This window comes from Pelodiscus sinensis, chromosome 14 (genome assembly GCF_052426305.1).
Source record: "Pelodiscus sinensis isolate ZL-2025 chromosome 14, ASM5242630v1, whole genome shotgun sequence".
Classification (NCBI taxonomy): domain Eukaryota; kingdom Metazoa; phylum Chordata; order Testudines; family Trionychidae; genus Pelodiscus; species Pelodiscus sinensis.
The window spans coordinates 11,885,086-11,907,405 of NC_143065.1; the positions used below are offsets into that span (position 1 = coordinate 11,885,086).

At 49.5% G+C, this 22,320-nt stretch overlaps 1 protein-coding gene across 5 annotated transcripts in view; it reads left to right on the forward strand.

The window, feature by feature from the left end:
* The window catches only part of PRMT2IP (PRMT2 interacting protein), a 55,508-nt gene extending 34,076 nt beyond the window's left edge, over positions 1-21,432 (forward strand). For 4 of the 5 annotated variants that reach the window (XM_075897403.2, XM_006126260.5, XM_089781962.1 and 1 more), the window contains 2 exons: positions 2,244-6,122; positions 18,090-21,432. In XM_075897403.2, the coding sequence (XP_075753518.2) occupies positions 2,303-6,122; positions 18,090-18,937 (4,668 nt within the window). In that variant the 5' untranslated portion in view covers positions 2,244-2,302 and the 3' untranslated portion in view covers positions 18,938-21,432. Of the gene's footprint in view, positions 1-2,243; positions 6,123-14,357; positions 14,392-18,089 lie in introns of all 5 variants that reach the window. The other variant, XM_006126262.5, reaches the window with a different exon arrangement.
* Positions 21,433-22,320: the final 888 nt, after the last annotated feature.

Here is a 22,320-nt window from a genome sequence, read left to right on the forward strand (position 1 = left end):
GGGAAAAAGCAGTGGAGGGGGAAAATCAGGCACAAAGCTTTTGAATGCATGTTGGATGTCTTCTGAAAAGATTTGCTTTAGTTTGGCTACAGACTGCTGGCTTAGATGCAGGATTCAAAAGACGAAATTCTCTGGACCGAGTTACATAGATGTTCAGATCACAATAGTCCCTTAAAATGTTTGCCTTTTTTTATTATGTATAAAAAGAGGTTGAAAAGTGGGATTAAAAAATCTTTTGGGCCTCTTGATCTTTCATCAGAGGGATAGCCGTGTTAGTCTGAATCCGCAAAAAAGTGGCGAGGAGTCCTGTGGCACTTCATAGACTAACTGAAGGGCTGGAGCATAAGCTTTCGTGGGCAAAGACCCACTTCGTCAGATGCATGCACGAAGTGGGTCTTTGCCCACAAAAGCTTATGCTCCAACCCTTCAGTTAGTCTATAAGGTGCCACAGGACTCCTCGCCGCTTTTTATCTTTCATGTGGACTTTTGTTAATCCTCTGCAGCTCATTCTTTAAACACTCCAAGGGCTTCCCTGTACAGGAAAATTTGGACCAGAGAAACTACTCTGCAGTACCTACCTGTGTGCATGCTCTAATCTGAAGTAATAGGGTATGTCTACACTAGCCCCCAGTTCGATCTAGGGAAGCTAATGAGGGCAACCGAAATTGCAAATGAAGCACGGGATTTAAATATCCCACACTTCATTAGCATGTTCCCGGCCAGTCGCCATTTTAGAAATTGACTAGCCCGAAGTAACCGCCCGTGTCTACACGCGGCAGTGAAATGGGATTCCGAATTAAAGCCCTAACTTGAATTAGCTGGTAAACTTCATTGCAGGAGGAATAACAGCTAATTCGAGTTAGGGCTTTAATTCGGAATCCCATTTCACTGCCGCGTGTAGACGCGGGCAGTTACTTTGGGCTAGTCAATTTCTAAAATGGTGACCGGCCGGGAACATGCTAATGAGGCACGGGATATTTAAATCCCACGCTTCATTTGCAATTTAGATCGAACTAGGAGGCTAGTGTAGACACACCCATAGTGACTTTATTTTGGAATATTTACTCCTCTTCTAAAGCAGAGTAACTATTTGGAATAAAATTACTTTTATTTTGAAATAGCATATCCCCAGAGAGAAGTTATGCCAAAATAGCGGTGCTGGTCAGTTTCCCATATGTAGACAAGACCTTTATTTTATCCCCACTTTCTTTCTTCCCCCTTCCTCCCCCCTTTTCCCTTCTAGTCACATTCTGTGTGTGCAGTAGATCCTGCTAAGAAAATCCTGGGCCTTCGATAATAAACCAAAAGAAAAATTCATCAGCATAGTCTTGATGTTAATTTGCATTTCCAGGTGTTCTGAAATAGTTGTGGTAATGGTCCTATAGCTCCCTCTGCTGACATGAGAACACATTACAACTGAATACACTGAGCCATGTGAAAAAAGGCAGACAACCCCTGAAATATGGATAAGAAGAGCAAGTGATGTCAAATTAAAATACCATCCCTGCTGATACTATGGGGAAATCTGTTCACAGTAGACTAGGGTACTCTGTCATCTGTCACTGAGCCATGTATCATCTGCATTAGGCTGCCATTAAAACCTTTGAGCATTGTATGTGAAATTTAATAAACTATTGCCTACCAAAACATTTTAGAAAGAGGTATAGCAGTTCCTCCAGCCAATGAGCAAAAACTGCCCGAGCAAAAGCAACGTCCATTGTGTTGGAAATTCTGGGATGCTGCTGCGTTGCTCTTGCAATACTGATAGTGCTAAACACAAAGGATTTCAGTTTAATTATCACCAGGGCTCAACAAACTATAGAATCTACTCGCCTGTGGCGAGTAGATTTCAGCCGCACGCCTTGTTTACCGGCGCAGTGCAGCTCTTGCGCGTGCGCAGTGCGGGGCTAGCCAGCGGCTTTCGCTGCCGTTTGTCAAGCCCTGATTATCACTAATGATGCCACAAACTATGCAAGTCTCCTTGGCTTCAATTCCAGAGTAGAACGTCCCCATCTGGGGAAGACCTTTCCAGGCCTCTTTCCTTGGTATCGGGACATGGTGCTGGCAGATACATTTTGTATTTCTCATGAAACTGAACTGCTGCCTTCATTTTACACCTCTGGTTCCCCTCAGTTGTTGCCAATGATAAATCACGTGGAAAGGCTTTTGCAAGTTTCTGTGTGTGGCTGGGGTGCGGCTCCCTTTACTTAAATGACTGGTTTCCTTTTTCTTCTCTCTTTCAGGAAAATCAGAGTGAATCCCTGATTGGGCAGCCAGGACGCAAGGTGGAGAGTGACTTATAATGGCTGGGAAACGACACTTAGAAGACTTGGACCCTCTGACCTACAAGTTACCTCGGCTGGAGACAGAGCCCAGTTGTGTCCTTCCCACAGGCTTATGTAAATCGAGCTCCTTGCCTAGTAATGGCTCTGAAAACCATTTCAGCTACAAGGGAACCTACTTTTCTTACCCCCTGCAAAGCCCTGAAGGGAATGAGTCTCTGATGCATTGGAGCCCCGCCGCCCCTTACCTGCAATATCCAGGTACTGCTGTCAGCCAGCACATGAGGACAGATGGTGCACTGATGAACTGCCTGCTGTATGGCCGAGGCACTGAGAGCCTGGGGGTCAGACTACGGCACTCTGGTGCCGACAAGGGGAAGGACAGCATGGTCCGAGACCTGCTGATTGTTCAGGAGAAGTGGGCAAATCACGCGCAGCAGGCTCAGGGCCATGCCTTCCCAGTGCCAAAACCCGTGCTTGTAAACAAAGCAATTGCCCAGGCGCCTCCGGGCCGCACCACCTTGGCAGTGCCCAAGCCAGTTTATAGAAACCCTCTTTGCTATGTGGACCCCCGGACTTCTGTGTCCTTACAGCCTCCAATGGAGAGCACGCAGAAGAGGCCGTTGGAAGTGGAATGGACTGTACCGACCCCAGTCTCCTCAGGGCACCATATCCACCCGAAAGACCAACACTGTGGGACTGCTGCACCCAAGAGAGCCCATCACCCTGATGCCAGCCTTCTGCAGTTACACCAGCGTGCGGGGCTACATGCTAAAGAGACGGTAGCAGCCCCTGTCGGCTTTCCGCCTTACCATGCAGCATTTGAGAAATACAGAGCACATCCAGGCACCTCCTTCCTTGAAGCAAACTACCCTGCCATGTACAGCAGCCAGAAAAGGGTCACCGACGTATCTCCGTGGTCCAAGCTGCAGCCTGCCGCTGCCAGCCCCCTGGCCCATTCCCAAACAGCAGCCTATCGGGAGAGATCTCCAGCTTGCTACTCCATTTCTCACTACCCGCTGACCGCACACAAGCAGATGCTGCTCTGTCCGGAGGCCCCTCGTGCTGAGGAACAGAACAGTACTCTGTCGACCTTGCCCGCTGCAGGGGGCTACAAAGGATCCAACTTTCCAGGAAGTGGGGAACTTCGGTCCTTTCCTAGCACTTACCTGAGGCATCATTCCCCTAGGGGCTACTATGCCAGCCCCCTGGAGAGCTACGTATATAGCCCAGCTGGTCCAATTCCAGGGGCCTCTCCAGCTCTTAACCCTGGAGTTCTTTCTAGAGAGCCTGAGCTCCGGCAGAATTCCATCTGCAAAGCGGACTACCTGCAGCAGAATCCCAGTTTGGTTTTTGCCCCTTCTGACATGGCTTTGTACAATGCCTCCTTAGCCAATATGGATGCTGCTCACGATCGGCACATCAGCAGCCCAGGAACTCTGTCTCATGGGACTCAACCGGTAAGGGAGAGCACCCGAAACAAACAGGTTGGTAGCCAGCACAGTGCTTTCCAATCAATCGGTGCTCTAGATCGGTTATCCGAGGGCTGCGAAGGGCTCACGGAAGCACTATCTAGCAGAGAGCCAGGCTACAGGCTGGACCTCTGTCAGACAGAACATCCCAGCCTGCATGGGAAGGAACAACCCCACTTGGAGAGAAGGTCCAGTTTATCCATGAAAGAGCCTACGGACAGAAATGCGGGGATTCACAAAGCTCCGTTAGGAGCTCCCATTGTCATTACTGATAGTCCAGTTTTGCATAACCACCACCACAGAAAAGAACCGTCCAAGGTCAAAGACCAGATTGCCTCTTCTGAGGAGAGACTGAAAAGCCTGAAAGACGCTGAGAATTCTCTTCCCTCCTCCCCACCTATGCCAGTTATCAACAATGTCTTCAGCCTGGCGCCTTATCGGGACTACATAGAAGGGTCCAAAGAGTCGGCGGAGATTCCCTTCTCGAAAGGTCACCGAGAGAAAGAGTCCCCCTTGGGAAAGAGCCTGGGAAGTGGAGACTGTAAGGCTGTCTCCGAGCCACTTTCTGCCAAGGATTCCACAGGGCGTCCTAATGGAAAAGAAGAAACCCAGGCCCTGAAAGCAGAGATGGGGATGGGTGAAAACCTCCCTGCCACACAGCGGGAGGGAAGCTGTTACAACAAAACTTGTGAGAGCTACAAGCCAAAGATTCCACCCTACAGCCTGCCAGCAAGGAACGAGCCACAGACCAGCAGCATCAGCTCTCCAGTTGGCACCGGGGCCAGGGAGCTTGCCCAAGATGATGTCGTGCTAGACCTCAGCTTGAGAAAAGAGCTACCAAAGGCCAATGATCTTCTGAGCCCAGCCGGACACAGCGAGGTGACCCTGAAGGGAGCAAGAGGAGAGGAGGAGGAGAAAGAGGGACCACTCAGAAAGCAGGGAGTGTGTGAGCGTTCCAAGCCCCAGACCTTGCCTTTGCCAAGGGACCAGAGCAACTTCCAGAGCTCGGCAGCCTTCATGTTCAAAAAATACAAAATCTTGAAATCTAGCTCAGCATATGCAGTGCCCCCAGTGCAGACCAACAGTTCCCCGTCAGCCATGCAGGTTACTCCAGCAGCCGCCCAGACCAACAGTCCTCCAGCAGTGACACAGGGTCCTCTGGCAGCCACCCAGGCCAACAGTCCCCCAGCAGCGACACAGGACCCCATGGCAACCCATCAGGCCAACAGCTCCCCGGCAGCGACACAGGGTCCCCTGGTGGCCACCCAGGCCAACAGCTCCCCGGCAGTGACGCAGGATCCTACAGCAACCCGCCAGGCCAACAGCTCCCCAGCAGTGATGCAGGGTCCCCCAGTGGCCACCCAGGCCAACAGCTCCTCAGCAGCAACACAAGACCCCCTGGAAACTTGTAAGGCCAACAGCTCCCCGGCAGCAATGCAGGACCCCCCAGCAACGTGCCAGGCCAACAGCTCCCTGTCAGTCTCTCACAGTCCTTCAGTGGCCACCCAGGCCAACAGCTCCCCGGCAGTGACAAACAGTCCCCCAGTGGCCACCCAAACCATCAGCTCCTTGGCAGTGATGCAGGGCCCCCCGGCGGCCACCCAGGCCAACAGCTCCCTGGCAGCAATGCAGGGTCCCCAGGCCAACACCCAACCCTTGCAGATGACATGCCTTTATCTGAAACTGCCTGACATTTCAAAGCCTCTGCCCCCCAGTGCCCCAGAAGCCTCCCCGGCACTGGGAGAGGCCAACGTCTCGCTGCCCAGCAACTGTGAATCCCCTGCCCAGCAGACCTCGTCCGGACAATATTTCACTGCATTGCACGTCTCTCTCTGCAGCAGGATTTCATATTTTGTGTCTGGGACCTCTCTGGAGCTCCTCAAGCAGTGGCTGAGGAGGGTGGAGCTGGATGGGGAGCAGAAGGAGAGTTCGAAATCTGCACTCAAACCCAAGAATGGTTCCCGGATCCTGGAAGCCCTGAAACCCTCCAAAGGCAAGGAGATCTGGCTGGGTTTCAAGGATATCAGTGTGCTCCTCAGCAAGCTGCTGTCTCAGTTGGAGACCTTCATGTTCACTCGCAAGTGCCCCTTCCCACACGTGGTTCGAGCAGGTGCCATCTTCATCCCCATTCATGTGGTGAAGGAGAAGCTGTTCCCGAAGCTGTCTGGAGCATCTGTGGACCACGTGCTGCAGGAACACAAGGTGGAGCTGCGCCCCACCACGCTCTCGGAGGAGAAGCTTTTGAGGGATTTGGAGCTTAAGTGCTGCACTTCCAGGATGCTGAAGCTCCTTGCCCTGAAACAGCTGCCGGACATCTACCCCGACCTTCTGAATCTCCATTGGCATGACTGTGTCAAGCAACAGCTCGGTAAGTCATGATAAATCTCCATTAACCTTTTCCCACCCCTGGGGTTGATTCTGTCTTTCTCCTGCATTCCCTTTCCCCATCACTCTCATTAGTGGACAGGTCAACCACCTCCTTTCCAAGCAGCCTGCCTCCCCCTGCATCTGACTCCTCCGGGGGTGTGATGTCACCGGTCGGTGCTTGCGACACAACGAATTCCCATGCAAAGGCTCCATCTTGGCAGTTCCTGAATTACAGGCTCTCCCACTTGGCCAACACACCCAGTGCAGGAGGATTAGAATGGAGACCAGTGTCTGTTGATGTGGCGTTAAGTTGGAGCTACGGGAAAAGAATAAGGAAATGCAGATTTGTGGGGGAGATGCAAGGCTCTATAGAAGCTAGCCTAAACACGGTAGTGGCTCTGTAACGCTCGCTTTCCAAAATGACGAGTGACTTCGTGTGATACCATTTTGTGGTACCTACCTTGGCACCCCATCAGGGGGATTGACTTTTAGAAGGCACTTTCGGGACATCAGGTCTCAGTTTGGGTCTCAAAAACAAAAGGCTCCCAGAATCATTCATCGCGCTTGACAGCTTTCACCTCAGTCCATAGCGGACCACTTGCAGCCGAGATTAGGCGCTCCTTGTGCGGGTTTGCAAATAGCTCTCTGTGCATATGACTGTAAAGATCCAGCTACTGTCTGGCTTAGGGATGTGAACGACTAGTGGACTATGTGATAAGCAAATGCTTATCGGATAGTCAACAGACTAGTCGCTTCCCCCCACCCGTGCTGCATCTATCAGAAAGAGGCAGCCGGGGGGAAGGGGGGGGACGGGGAGAGGAGGGAGTGCTTCTATCCAGCAATGCTGCATGCAGCTGGGGCCAGACTCAGGCTCCCTGTAGCACTGCCGCTTTGAAATGTCACATGCAGCCTGGGGCCAGCTGGGAGTCCCCAGCTGACTCCGGGCTCCCTGCAGCGCTGCTGCTTTGAAATGCCACAGGGAGCACAGGGCCAGCCAGGGACTGCTTGAGTCCCCTGCTGGCCCCACGCTCCCCGCAGCGCTTTCGCCTTTGAAGTATAGCAATGGCCCTGGGGCTGTTGCTACACTTCAAATGCGGAGGTGCCCGTATTGACTAATTGAATAGTCGATGCAAATTGCATCAACTAACCGATTAGCCAATTAATTGAAATTTTACATCTCTAGTCTGGCTCCAGGAAGCCTTCCAGATGCTAATACAAGGGCATGTGGCGTAACTCAGCACCAGGCTCTTGCAGTCTAGCCTATTGGCAGGAATGAAATTCTTGTGGGGAATTAATAACTGCCTGGAGTGACGTCAGGCAGCGATGTTCTGCCCAGGTTACGATGTCCCTTGCACGCAGTGGGTTGTGCAATGCATCTGAGCCAGAGATGTGCGCTCTGCTTCTAGGTGTTCCGAAACCAGGAGCGGTAGTTCAGTAAGGAGCCCAGAGAAGCTGGATAATTACTGGCAGCATTCGGTGGGCTAATTGTCTTTCCCTTCCCTCTCGCTATCTCTCCATTTTGGAGACATGAGTGAAGAAGCATTAAAATGTTTACAGGCATATTGAAAAGAGCAGTAAATGGAGAGGGAAGGATAGAAGAGAGGTGAGTGGAAGAAAAGGAGAGCAAGAGACGGGAGGACAGATCAAAAAGGAGAAGTAGAAAAAACTCTATGGTGACATTTCCAAAAGCATTCGCATTGAGTTAGGGCCATGTAGGATCCCCTTGGAATCGGACTCTCATGATTTCTTAGAGGTTCCAAGTCACCCAAAAATTTGAGAGGTGGGAACTTTCAGAATGGGCTTTTCTTATCTGTTTTATCTTTTTTGGGGGGAAGGCCCTGTCTAAGCCCACTTTTAACCATAGTATGGATGGGGCTGAAAAAACTCGAAATAGGAGGTTTTTTTAAGAGTTCCCTCTTAAAACTTTTAAAATGTAAATGAGGGGTGGAGAACCTCAGGCCTGGGAGCCGGATGTGGCCCCGGCTTGTTTGGATCCAGCTCCCAAGGCTCGGGGCTCCCCCCTCAAGTATTAGGGAACCTATAGCCCCTGGGGCACACAAAATCTACTAGCCTGGGACCCCCAAGGCTCTGCTGTGTCAAGAGAATGCCGGGGAGTGTCTTTCTCTTTCTCGGTCGGGGGCCACATCAGTGAGGGGTTTGTGGGGGTTTTTTTGGGGGGGTTATTCTCACCTGTGTGCAGCCCCTTCTGATTTTTCTGTGCTCAGTAGCCCCTAACCCAAAAAAGGTCTCCCCCCCCCGATGTAAATAGTGTGGGAGTCTATCACTAGTTTTCAGTAGTATTCGGCCACAGCCAGCTAAGCCCCACATTTTAACATTCAATGGGTGGAGGGTTCAAAACTATAATTTCAAGAGGCTGAATGATACGTCTTGCAATTGACACATGCTATCGTTAGTGACATCCTTTGGGCATGCTATGCTGCCTCTAGACAAGATGGACAGCTCTGGAATGGCTGTGGGCCAGATTCTCATCCTGCCCTCTACTGGTTTACCTCAGTTGACCCCGTGTTGGGCGTCTCATGTGATGCTTGTAAATGTGCCCATCCCTCCACGTCTGCCCTCAGGCCTGCTTGGAATGTCATGTAGTGAGGTGCCTGGATTCCATTGCCAGCTCTGCTCCTGCCCTTGCCCCAAGGCTGTTGTGTCAGGGGAATTGAAGGCAGAACCAGCCCCCAAACATGCATAGACGATGTTGCAGCCAGCTGCCCCAGTGCCCTGCTAGCAAGGGAGGCAAGGGGGCTGAGAATGAGGGGGCTAGGGTGTATGGCATATGCTGAATGGGGACAGAGCAGGCTGGTCAACCATCTCCTTCTGGCTTCCACCAGCCTTGGTTACAACCATCAGAGTGACCCCAACAGACTTCCAGTCCTGAATTTCCCCAAAACAATGTGCCCAGAAGTGCCCAGCTCACTCCTGGACAGCTCAGAGAAATAAGGTTGATTTCTTCCTCTAGAGGCACAAAAACGCATGAGATTTCATTACTGTAACTAGGGTGAACACACTCCCCTTGAAACACTTTACTGAGTTGATTTATAGTAAGAATAAAACCTATTTATTAATAATAGGATACAAGTGATGCCAAGTAGAAAGAATAAAGCTAGAAAGGTTACAAGTGAAACAAGTGTGATAACACACATCTAGAAGTCTAAAACCGTGGTGTCCAACACACTAGCCACCAGCGTTCCCTCTAAGTTGCACGGCAGCACAGCTTTACGGGTGATTAATTGGCCCTGCTCAGTCAGAGGCTCAGTGGTCCGTGCATTGAGCTGACTGACTGGGAGGGGTTGATTCATCACCTGTGAAACTGTGCTGCCACGCACCTTAGAGGGAACACTGCTAGCCACATGTGACTACTTGGCCAGTTGAGTGTGGTTAGTTCGCGCAGTAGCCTCTATGGGGTACATCTACACTGCACCGTAACTTGAAATAAGATACACAATTTGCATAGCTCAAATTGCATATCTTATTTCGATGCTATTTCGAAGTCGTTTATTTCATCATTTAGCACTGTCTACACCAGTGATCCCCAACCTCTGGAGATTGCCGGGCGTCAGGGGGCGTGGCCATACACCCGCCGGGTGCCAGGGGGCGGGGCTCCCCATAGCAGCGCGCCTGGGGGCGGGGGCCCCCCATATCAGTGCGCCCGGGGGCGGGGCCACCTCCAAGAGCCGCGCGCCCGGGGACAGAGCTCCTCCCCAAGTGCCACGCGCCCAGGGCCGGCGCCTCCTCCAAGCGCCGCGCGCCCAGAGCGCAGGCGGCCAATTCGCGGCGTTCCTGGGGCCGGAGCTCACCGTGCGCCATGCGCCCGGGGCCGGCTCCAGCACCATGCGTGCGCCACGTACCCAGGGCCAGGCCAGCCAGCCCCGAGCACTTGGCGGGCGCACATGAATGCCCCCGTGTTGGCACCGTGTTGGGGATCACTGGTCTACACAGTGCCAAATTTTGAAAAAAAGCGCTATTCTGAAACGTCCCTTACTCCTTGTTGAATGAGGTTTATGGGGACGTCAGAATCGAGAGCCCAAAATAACGGGCTTGCTTTGAAGACGCGGGATAGCTATTTCAGGATACTCTGGTATCCTGAAATAGCGTTGCAGTGTAGACGTAGCCGTAGTGGCTATTGCTTCAGAACTGGTTGGATACCATACACTCGTGGCATCTTGTGCAAGAAATCTGCAAATGAGCACGGCTTGACTAACGGCAGCGAACGCCGCTCACCAGCCCCGCACTGCGCATGCGCAAGAGCTGCATTGTGCATGTGCGCGCCGCCGGTAAACGGGGCGCGCGGCTGAAATCTACTCGCCACGGGCGAGTCGATTCTATAGTTTGTCAAGCCCTGCAAATGAGGCTAAGCGTGGACTATCGCTGAGCCTCATTTGCATACCTAATGAGCTGCCATTTTTGCAGAAGAGGCTCTTGCACCAGAAGGAGCTGTCTACACGGCCCCTTCTTGCGCAAGAAAAACCCTCTTGTGCAATGCCGTTATTCCTAAATAGGCAGCTGTGCGACTGCTCTGGAACTTAGGTAACGTTCCCTCCTGACTGGGCACTGTACAATGAGCCTCCATGATTCCCCATGTCGTGTTAATAGATACAATTCACAATGGCATTGACCAGCGTGTCATTGGCTTTGAGAAAAGACCTTGCTGTGCACACTTTTATAACACTGTAACATTGCATACAATTGCTTATCCCTCAAGGTTCCTGGCTCCCCTCCCTCCCATCCTTATAGACCCATAAATCTTTACAGTGTATTCTCTGGGAGAAACTGAACACGCTTGTCTTTCTCCTTGCCCCCCCTTCTCTGAGATCCTGCCCCCATTCATTCATTCTCACTGAACTGGAGGATGGATGCAGGGTGCTGGGATGGGATGGGGATGAGGTGTTTGGGGTGAGCTGGACTGGGGGGGATTCAGAGCATGGGAAGAGACTCTGGGTTGGACCAAGGGGTTGGGGCGCAGGAGGAGGTGGGGGCTCCAGCTGGGGAGTGCAGGGTGTTTGGGGTGTAAGAAGGAGCTCAGGACTGGGACAGGTGGTTGGGGTGCAAGTTTGAAGTGTGGGAGGGAGCTCAGGGTTGGGGGAGGTGTTTGGGATGTGAAATGGGCTCCAGGGGCACTTTACCTGAGGTGGCTCCTGGAAGCTGCGACACGTCCTCTGGCTCCAAGGCACAGAGGTGGCCAGTCGGCTCTGCACGCTGCCCTCTCCCACGGGTGCCACCTCACAGCTCCTATTGGCTGCAGTTCCTAGCCAATGGGGGCTGTGGAGCTGGCACTTGCAGTGGGGGCAGCATGTGGAGCCTGCACCAGTGTTGACTCCTGGCAGTCCTAGTTCCTCTCTCCTGCTGGGCATAGATGCAATGTTATCTTTTCCCTCAGCTGTTACGTGAGTCCTGCCTCCACCCCTTGTTAGCGTGATGGGTCTGGTTAGGCAATATGCAAATAGATTCTTATTGACTTCCAAAGTACTGGAAGTAACTCCCACGTGTGGAAAACACATTCCTTTGGTCTAGGCCAGCCATGTTTGCTGACTCTTTCTGGCATAATGTGGTTTACAGAAACTGGAGTCACGTTTTCACTCTTCACACATTGCACTCAGATATTCATGATTAGTGGGGCGTTTTTTAACGACACCTCACAAAGCGTTTTATATATACAGATTATTACAGCAGCCGGCAGGGTGTGAATATGGGGGAAGGGAGGGGTTAGTGTCACAGTGTAACTTGGGGTGCCATCAGTCCTGCTTCTGGCATTTAACACTCTTTTCCCCTCTCTGCCGCTGCCCATGAAACATAATAGCCTGCTTCTAAGTTCCATCCGCCAAGCCAGCCATTCACGTCTTGCTCACTGCTACCAGGGTCCATGGGGATGGGCAGCTGCTAGCCAGCAAGTGGAGATAGACCCTTGCTGCTGAGCAGGAGTGAGGATTCTAGTTCAAGGGCCTTATTGCTGCATGTCATGCGGTGTTCTCTAGGGACGAAGACACGAAGGGAATCTTAAAACCAGCACCTGAAGCAGAATGGTTGTTCTGATTCAAATGCAGTAGCTTTACCTTTTGGGCCTGAGCGGTTATTTAACATGGGGCAGGGTGGGCCAAGTTGGGCAATATATGCCCATAGCAGCGCCTTTTGCTTTTCTATGGCATCTTCTACCACTGCTGGGATATGGGCCCTGTGTTGTGAGGAGAGAAACTTGTAATCTGGAGAGCAACATGTGGTTACAGCTTGGGGCATAAGGAAGCAGCACACTGCTCTGATATTATCTGTAGAAGACTGTAAGTGAGATGTATTGTCCTGCTCTGCCTATGCACTGCATCTGGCTATATTTTCTTCATGTATTTTATATCTTAAGTGGATGGTTACAATCTTGGGTGGTCCCTGAATTTTAAAGGGACGTATTCTGTCCCTGTGACAGGGATACCATCTCCGTTTGAATGCATTGCTCTGGTACACTTTGGCTGTGAATGTTATCCCCAAACAGGCCTATAAGTAGATGTTCTGAGCTGCTAACAGTCCACCTATGAGCCTGTAACAGCAGAGGATTGGAATTAAAAAACAACACAAAGAATCTTGAAAAATCTTGCCCCCTAACTGCTATGACTATGAATCACCTGGTTTTTGTGGTGGTTAAAATGTCTTCCTAGTCGTTAGGGCCTGTTCAGCAAAGCAACGAAGCACGTGTTAGGGATGTGACTGGTGAACCGGTTACCCATGGACAGGGGCTGCTCCGACCAGGCTGGAGTAGCCCCTACCTGTGGTCCAGATGCTCTGCAGACAGGGGCTGCTTGGGTGTCCTGGCCGATGTAGCTTCTGCCCACAGTGGTGCAGGCGGGGGCTGCTCTGGTTGAACTGGAGCAGCCCCTGCCTGGGGAGGAAGCTGCCCCAGCCTGGTGGACGTGTCCCCTTGACTCGGTTAACCGGTTAGTCAATTAAATGGGGTTTTACATCCCTAGCACAGGTTTAATGTGAAGCACGTGTCTGTGCTTTGCTGACCTGGGGCTTTGGTCGCCTCTAGGGTCCATCGGTGAGAAGGCTGGAGGTCTTTGCTGTTACTCCTTTATTCTGTAAATTTAAGATATCTTGAGAGTGTCTTCACTGGCACAGCTTCTCCAGTGCTGACAATAAATCCCCCTCATAAGGAGTGTGCTTGCCCCTCTGACCTTGGAGCAGGGATGGAAAATCTGGTTTCATTGGTTAACCCGTTAAACATTATGTTTAACCAATTAAACGGGGTGAGCAGCGGGGAGAGGGGAGGAGGGTACTGCTAGGCAGGAGCCGCCCCCCTACTCTGGTGGGGCTGACATGTCCCTGCCCACGGCAGGTGGGGGGGCTGCTCCAGCCCCCACTGGTTAACCGGTTAAACATTCACTTCCCTACTTGGCAGTGCAGTAACCAAAGGAGCACTACATCACTGGAGGCCCTGGCGTTGGAATGAGGTGTTGAGGTCTGTCCTTCCCATTCCGCCAATGGCTGTCAACAATGAACAGTCACTGAATGTGTCATTGACATCAGCCCATCTCTGGAGACTTCAGCGTTCATCATCTTATGTAGGCAGAGGCAGTTGGCCAAGCTTAAATCAAAGGCAAAGTCTCTAGAGTCTGATCCCTATATGGAATGTGTCGGAAGGGTTCTGTGTGAGCTAACCAGATTTATTTCCACTGAAAGCCTTAATTACCAGAAATATGGTGTGTTGTCAGCATCCGCACCCAGAGCCAGCCTAGATTTCTGCAAGGGAAGCATCTCTTGCCATGTCGTAGAGGCCCCCCAAGGAAGGCATATTGAACCAGGCCCCTCGTATAGTGGGGATACGATTCCCATTTTATCTTCAAAGGACTCGCCATGCTCCAGAGCCTGGCCTGGAAGGTGCTGAATGCTTTTGGTTTGGAGATGCTCTTCCCTTTGTGGGATTGAACCCTCCATTCCATACCAGTCCCAATGCAAATCAGCCAAGATTATGCCAGGCTCCATAGGCCTGATGAAATCCCTCTGCAACATTAATAATAGGGCATGCAGGGCTCTGAGTGGCTAAGGGGAAAGAGCTTGTTCCAATTTCTACCGGGAATCTACATTTGCATCCTGAAGAAACCAAGTGTAAGTCTCTCCTTGTTCCAAAGTAGAGACCTTGATGCTACTGTAACTAGCTCCATCTGCCCCTTCCTAGTAGCCTTTGAATAGTGTCACCTTTGCTGCTGCTTCAGATGATTACCAATAACTTTATTTCTTACAGGTCCAAGTTCACAAGCTGGCCAGCATGCCTCCAAGTAGGTATTTGTTCTTTGTGTGTGTTTTAAATATATTAAAAATCACTGAAACCACGAGGTTGGGAGAACCCCCCTGTTATTTGTGGGTCACAGCGATGAAGTGACACTGTTGTTGGAACACCTGGCTTTCCATCCCAATGCTGGACAGCAGGCTAACATCTGCCCTTGTGTATGTAACAGTCTGTCTGGGGTAGATGAAAGGGAATGACTGGTCTAGAGCATGTTGGCAAATTGGAATCATTCTCAACATATTCTTCCTCTCAATATACCCTTCAAAAATCTCATCCAGAATGAATCCCTTTCACGGGAATTTAAGGATGCCCAAATCCTTTGGGATCCTTGGAAAATCCCACCCAAACTAATTGGACACTACTTGGTCACAACTTCAAACTCTTACTAAGAGAACATTGGTTAGTTCTGCAAATTCCCTTTTTAACACATAGGGTTGAAAGACCCAACTCCAAGAGTCATTTTCAGTGGCTCACTCTTAAACTTGGCGGATGCACCTCAGGAGGCTCCCAAAGAGTGGATCTTGGGTTGGTACTACTCGATATTTTCATTTGCAGTATAGCTGCAATGTGCCGATGATGCCATGCGTTAAGGGGTTGCTAATCCCATCCTCCAACGTACTAGAATTCAGAGAGGTCTTGACAAATTGAAGAGCTGGTTTGAAATCAACAGGATGAAAGGCAAGGAAGGCGAGTGCAAAGTACTAGACTTAAGAAGGAAAAATAAAGTAACTAATATAAACTGGGGAATGGCAGGATAGACAGTAGTGCTGCTGAAAAGGATTTGGGGCCTATAGTGGATCTCAAATTGAGTGAGACAACAGTGTGATGCTGCAGTGAAAAAGGCAATTGTGATTCTAAGATGAATTAAGTGTGTTGTATGTAAGACACGGGAGGCAATTGTTCCACTTTACTCAGTGTTGGTGAGGCCTCCGTTGAAGTACTGTATCCAGTCTGGGGTACTGCATTTTGTGAAAGCCATGAGCAAATTGGAAAGGCTCCAGAGGAGAGCAAAAAAATTATGAGGTTTGGAAAAGCTAGCCTATGAGGAAGGCCCTTTGGTTTCAATTTAAACCCATTTTTTACTGGAAAAATGCTGGGTTTTATAAAAGCATTTTTCTTCAATTTTCACCCTACCTTTATATCTGTCAATTATGTAAAAAAATTCTTGGTTTTTTTCACACACATTGTTTGAGATGTATGTGCGATACTACATTCTTCTGTAAGCATATGCAAAGTGGCCTGTTGAAGCAAGGCTACATATGAGGTTAGAAGTCGTATCCAGTAAACAAAGAGGCATGCACGCAAGCTCTGAAGCATGTGTACTTCTGAAACTCACTCCTGCCATATGCACTTTTCAAGCTGTCAGCAGGTAATGGTTTAAAAACCTGACACTAAACTGAGACGAAAATGAAAATCTGTATCAGTATATGTCTCAGAACACAAGGAAGCCTTTGAAAGTTTAAAAAAAAAAAATCAGAACCAATAAAAGGATGAAGTTGAGTGTCTGCACTTCAAATGGTGTGGCCCAATTATAATATGTACAGGCTAACCATTCTAAGTCTACAACAGTAAATTGCTGTTTTCAAATGAAAAGTTTGATTTGGGGATTAGAGCTATATTGTTTTCTTAAAACAATATATAGAGATTGCGTATTAAGAGTTTTAAGATCTGTAGCAAACCATGTTGAATTTTATTAATCAACGTATTAATCTAGTGCAATCTATATTCCCCTTCCCATTCTTCTGTCCTCCAAAATAAACCCCAATATTTACCCAGAAAAATTCTCAATAGTTTTTTCACCTGTTTTTGTTGTAGTAATAAACACAGATACATTCCTGGAAAGGGTGAGACAATAAAAATGGAAAAGGCAGGGCCCTACCTATGAGGAAAGGAAGAAAGACAGGGCATGTTTAATCTAGGGCAGTGGTCACCAACCAGTATATCGGGACCTGCTGGTAGATCTTGGAGCCTCTGACAGGGGATCTTGACTGGTTTGGCCAAGAGGCTATCAAATGCTGGCACTTCTGCTGCTGCTCCTCCCACCGCTGTGCACCTTCTGCCCTTTGCCTTAGAGCTGCCTCCGCCTTCCCCCACTTGCTGGGCAGGAAGGAAGAGGAACGGGCGCTGATGTCAGAGGGCCTCCTCTCCTGCCCTGTAGCTTATCTCCACAGAATGGAGGGGGGCACAACAGGGCCTGGGATGGAGGGAGTTTGCTGGCTGCTTTTGAGAGTGGTGCAGGGGCGAGCCTGCCTTAGCCCCACTGCATCACCTGTGGTAAGCAGTGTCCAGCTGGAGCCTGCATCCAGAGCCCCTGCCCCAGTCATAAACCCCTCCTAGGCCCCAAGCCGCTGCCCTAGCCCTGAGCTACCCCAGACCCAAACTCCCTTACAGTGCCTGTCCCCTGAACTTCCTCCTTCACCCCAACTCCCTGCCCCAGGCTCTGATCAGAGCAACTCCAAGTCCCTTAACCCAAGACCTGAGTCTGCACTCTAACCCTCTGCCTGATGCAAAGGAGGAAGGATGGGGGGCTGAGGGAGGACTGAGTGAGCAGGGGAAGGGCCTTTGAGAAGGGGCACAAAGGAGGTGGGGCAAGGGTATTCGAGTGTGAGGTAGATCCTGGATTGCGCTTATATTCAGAAAAATGATCTTGTGCTTAAAAAGGTTGGAGATCACTGGTCTAGGGGAAAGAAGGCCGGGGAGATCTGATTTGTGTCTTTTTCAGAGGATGGTGATTGACTGTTTTCCAATGGCTGGACAAGAATTAATCAGCTTAGTTTGCAACAAGGGATATTTAGGTTGGATTATGTTGGAAAAACTTTCTAGCACTGAAGACCAGTAAGCACTGGACTAGGTCACAAACGCTGGAAGTTTAAAAGAACAGTTTAGACAAATAGGGACAGTCAAAGTATAGTCCCCCTGTCTCAGTGGGGGCAAATGGACTCGATGACCTCTCAAGGCCTCTCCCAGCCCCACACTTCTGTGATATCCTAGATCAGATCTTATCGTTCTGTGACAGCTTCCATTTCCTGATGCGCTTGGGGGGAAAGCAGGAGCTAGAACAGGGAGGAGCAGCACAGAGGTGGCTTCCTATCCAAGCTATGAAGGTTACCCTGATCCTTTAACTGAAAACTGAAGAGCTGCAGAACAAGCAGGCCGTGTTTAAATCATGCTGGTGCAGGAACCAGTAAAGCCCAGGTTTTGGCATTAGCACAGTATTGCTAGAATCACTATAATCTGAAGGTATCACTTCCATGACAGCCATTTAAAACCCATGGTAGAGCCTCCACCAGTAGCGAATGGCATAGGTTCAAATTCCCCATCCTAGTCCTGGGGTGGGGGTTACCACAGTACAAGGGTATGCTCTCTTCTCCCTCCTCAATGTGAAGGAGTTCTCCTAGGCACTGCCGTCAGAGGAATGCAGCAGGGAATGCTCCATCTTTACAGGGGCTGGATTTTATGGAGCATTTATCAGGCTCTTTCAGGTCATTGGAAGGGAGCCCCATAGGAGGAGGAGATGGAACCCATTGCATGTGGCCTAGCAGACTAGGATTGAAATTCTATGGTGTGCCTCTGGCTTCAGTTGCTGCAGCTGTTGTCCTCCCGTGGTTCAGGCATTGCACTGAGAGCTTTGTCGTAAACAGCTGAAGGTGCTGACTTTACTGACCATGTCCTCTCTTCCTCACCTAGGTGAACCTGGTGCAGGCACTCTGATGGCTGAAAGCAAAGCAGGAACAGTGGGTTACCTGAAGAAGAAAGTGAATGGAAGGCTGATGGGTGCAATAGCCAGAATGCCAGCCAGCTTGTCCAAGGGGAAGCCCAGGAAAGGAAAGTTTGTGACCTCATCTAAGCAGGGGTCTCCTTTCCAGGAGGAAGCTGCTGCCATGGAGCCTGAGCAAACCCAGCCGCTTGATGAGAAGCCTCAGGGAAGCTGCCCCTCTCCTGATGAGGGGGACTCTTTGCTCAAGGACGGAAAAGCATCTTCCCAAGTTGTTCCCAGCTCCTTGGATTCAAAGCCAAATAGACTCTCACTGTCCTCTGATGCCACGAGGCAACTTCTCCAAACCCACAAGCCTTGTAGGACCCTTCAGCTGAAGCTGACCAGTAAGGCATCCAGGAAGACTAGGAGCACATCAAGGGTTCTTCACCTCCGGAACTCAGTGGTCCAGATCAAATTCCAGAGGGTCCTTCATGGAGTGCAGAGGACTGCTCTCCGTGGCACTAGGGGGATAAAAGGGAGGGGTGTAGCTTCAAGGCAAGGCTGCTCCCTCCTCAGCAAAACCTTCAGGCACAAGGCAGAGAGTTCAACCTCCCCATCCAGGTACCCAGAACTGGTGGGCAAGCGGATCAAACATCTGTACGAGGAGAAGGACAAGACAGAGGCCTGGTACCAGGGGGTGGTGCTCAGAATCCACAAGCGTCACAAGGACCCCCTCAAGACTGTGTATGAGGTGAAGTATGACAGCGAGCCCGAGTGGCAATACTACCTGGAGATCCTGCAAGACTATAAGAAGGGCTGGCTGAAAGTGGATGAGTGAACGTGGCCTTGGCCAGTCCTGTGGCTCACCGCACTGTTGGCTCCAACTCAAAGAAAAGAGCCTGGGGCTTGCTTTGTTGTCTTCCCCACCAGGCTCCCTGCTCTGTCAACGGCCTAAACGCACCCAGTGTGGAGAGAAATGCCTCGACGAAATGCAATCATTCCTTCCTCCGCACCTGGCACCCTTGCTCCCCCTACTGGACACCAAAGCACCACTGTGCCTTGTGCCTATAGCAGGAAGTCTGGGAGATAAATTCCACACAGAAGGCCAGGGGGAAGCTGGTCTCTGCTCCATAATGTCCCATCTTTCCTTATTGGTGTGGACATCCCCCACTGGGGAGACCAGTCTCTTTTCTGGAAGCTGGGCTCTCAACCCCAGCAGCATATAGAGGGCACCACACCAAGCACAGGTAGCTCAGGAATACAGCAAAGAAGTGAGGTCACTCTGTTCTTCCACTAGGCACCCTTTCTTTTCATCTCTGCTCCTACCTGCGTCTGCTGGGCCGTCTCTCTTTATACAGCCTCCCAACCACGCTCGTCTGTTTCTGTTCTCAGCTAGAATGTATTTCGGCTCTTTCACGCTCACCCGACTGGTGATTGGTGCAGGCTGCCGTACAAAAGAGCGATCCCTCCTGGCTATCTGCTGGACTGCTGGAGACACAAAAGCCTTGAAGCTGAGTTACAATTCGACACGAGGCTTTATTCTGTTGCCATGGAGTCTGGCCATGGCTTTCCTTGGAGCAGGATCTGCCTCTTACAGTCAAATGTTGTGATTTACTACACACTATGCTTGAGCTTCCACAGGATCTAAACGGGTGCTGAATCTGGTCCATCTATACCTCCTCTTGCCCCCAACTCACACAGTTGCTTGGTTTTTTTTATATTCCCTTTTAGTTTAATATTCTGTAGTGGGTTTTGAAAGTGCATTTTCCATGGACCTGGAACCTCTCTACAAGAGGCAGGCTAAGCCAGCTCATGTCAGCAGCCCCGTTGGTCCTGGAGCAGCATGAGTGGGATTGCTGGTGGGTGCTTTTTAAGAAGACTTCAGACTGCACAGCACTAATTCGCTGGGACAGAGGCAGTAGCTGGTTCTGTGTTCCATTGCTGATTTTAGACCTTGTTCCTTTCAGCCTAGACTGGCTGATCTGTAGCTGATCTGATTTGCAGAAGTAGCCTTTTTTAATAACAGGGTTGTTTGGTTTCAGTGTCTGTAGTGGGGGGGGGGGGGTTGACGACCTTCACCTTGTGCCCTAAAGGAAGAAAAGCTAACAAGCAGGGAGGTGCTTTAACTACTACTACCTACACATCTTCATTGAAATGCTCTCCATCCTTCAGCCGACATTTGCTTTTCCCTTCTACTTTATAGGTATTCTATTAATTAAATGGAGCTTCTTGCTTTAACATCCTGTCCTTTTTAATCATGAAGGGCTGCAGAGATTATACAGAATATCGAGTCTGACTTCCACAGTTACAGGACTGATTTTGTTATTTTAAATGAAAACATTTTACAAACATTATGAACTTACCTTTGTAAGGAGCTGCTGCCTTGAAGTTGTGGGTCTGTTTGTTTTGTTTTGTTTAATTTATTTAAACTTTCGGCTTCACCTGTTAACTTTGCTGGATCCAGGTGGAGTGAGATGGTGTCACCGGTTAGGAACTCAATTCCTATGTCGTAGCTGAAAGACGTTCTGTGTGGGTTATAAAGACTGATTTTTTTTTCCAACCCGATTACAATGCAGGTCTTGGATGCTCACTCTGGGCTGTCTTTCAAGGAGCTCTGAGGGAATGCACATACTGGTGAAGATCCTTTTTACTTGACAAGGAAATGGGGACTCTCATAATGTACCAATACAATGGGGGTCAGATGGAGGAGAAGGACCTCAGATACGTCTTCAGAACAGCAATCATTTCACTTCCTATCACACTGTAATGATTCCAGACGCAGTAGTGAAGTCTCCCCCTCCTCAGCTGAAGTGAATGGCTAAGAACTGACACATCTATGCTTCACAAGGCAACCAATCAGGACTGGCTGTTGCCTGGTGGATAAGTATACAAGCAGAGGCCTTTAAAGACTCTACACACACAGTTGGGGGAGCAGAGGAACAAGTTAAGAGATTTTTTTCCACTACAGGAAGTATTTATTTTAAATTGACAAAACTAAAACCAGTGGACTGTTCTTTCCACAATGGTGTTTTCTTGCTTCTGGAGGCAGTCACTGCTGCTGCCTTGAGTACCATTTTATTTTTAAAATGTTTGTACGGAGCGTGCAGGTGACTTGGAAGGAGGGGTTCTCTGTGCCGTTCTTGCACTCTTGCCATGTGCAGTCTGTGAGTAGCATTGTAAAGTGAGTCGGAGACCAGTGTTTGTAAATAATATTGTAATTTTTTTGTATAGAGTTGAAGTGGGAGAGAGTCCTTCATTTTATTTAATATTTTGTAAGAAGACCACCTTAAAAGGTGCCTCGCCCTGATTAAAGTGTTTTGGTTTGTTTCTGAATACTCTGGATTTTTCATTATCTGTGTTGTTAAAATAGCACCTGACCTTCAGTCTGAAAACTAGCAAAGTACCTGGTTTGCAGGAGGATTTGACTCAATTTCCACAGCCACGGAAGCAGAAATTTCTTTTCAAGGTTTATCTAATATTCAGAAGTGGAGTCTAGCACTTGCCTTCCAGATTTGGACAGAAGTGTTCAAGCTCAATTTAGTCTGTTACAACATTTCTCCAAAATGAAATACTGATCCACTGTAATTTGTTGTACAATACAGTTGAGCAACGAGTACTGGTAATCTGCCGCGTGCTAACTGACTGGAGTTGCTATTTTCAGTCACCATTACCAGTTTTTTGTTTTGTTGGTGTTGTTTTAGTTTTCTTTTTAAAAGAAGACAGTAACATTGCACTGGTGATTTCCCCACAGAAACGAAGAATGGAACAAAAGAGCGATAAAGGCTCCTCAGTTTTTCCTCATTGCATGGGACAGTCTTGCAATATGGATCCAGATATCCTCTAATCACACAAACTGAAAATGGTTCCACTTTACTGCAGTTCTGTTACCATGCAGGAACCAATCCTGTATTCTGTGCACATCCAAAATTCCTTCTGAATTTAGAAGTGCCTTCCTTTTATAACGGTACGACCTGATATTTTCAGCTCTTGTAAGCTAAGTAGGTTTACATTTAGTAATTGGGTGGGAAGTCTCTCATAAAAAAAAAAGTGCTGCAGGAGATGTTGATTATTCACCAGGTAATGTGAGACCCTCCTGTTACAATAATAAACCAATGCAGCATAAAATACATTCCGCTCCTAGAAACTAGGTCCTTTGCCAGGCAGTAATGAGAGAGGCCAGGCCTGAGAGCCCGATGTACCCAGATACTTATGTATTTCATA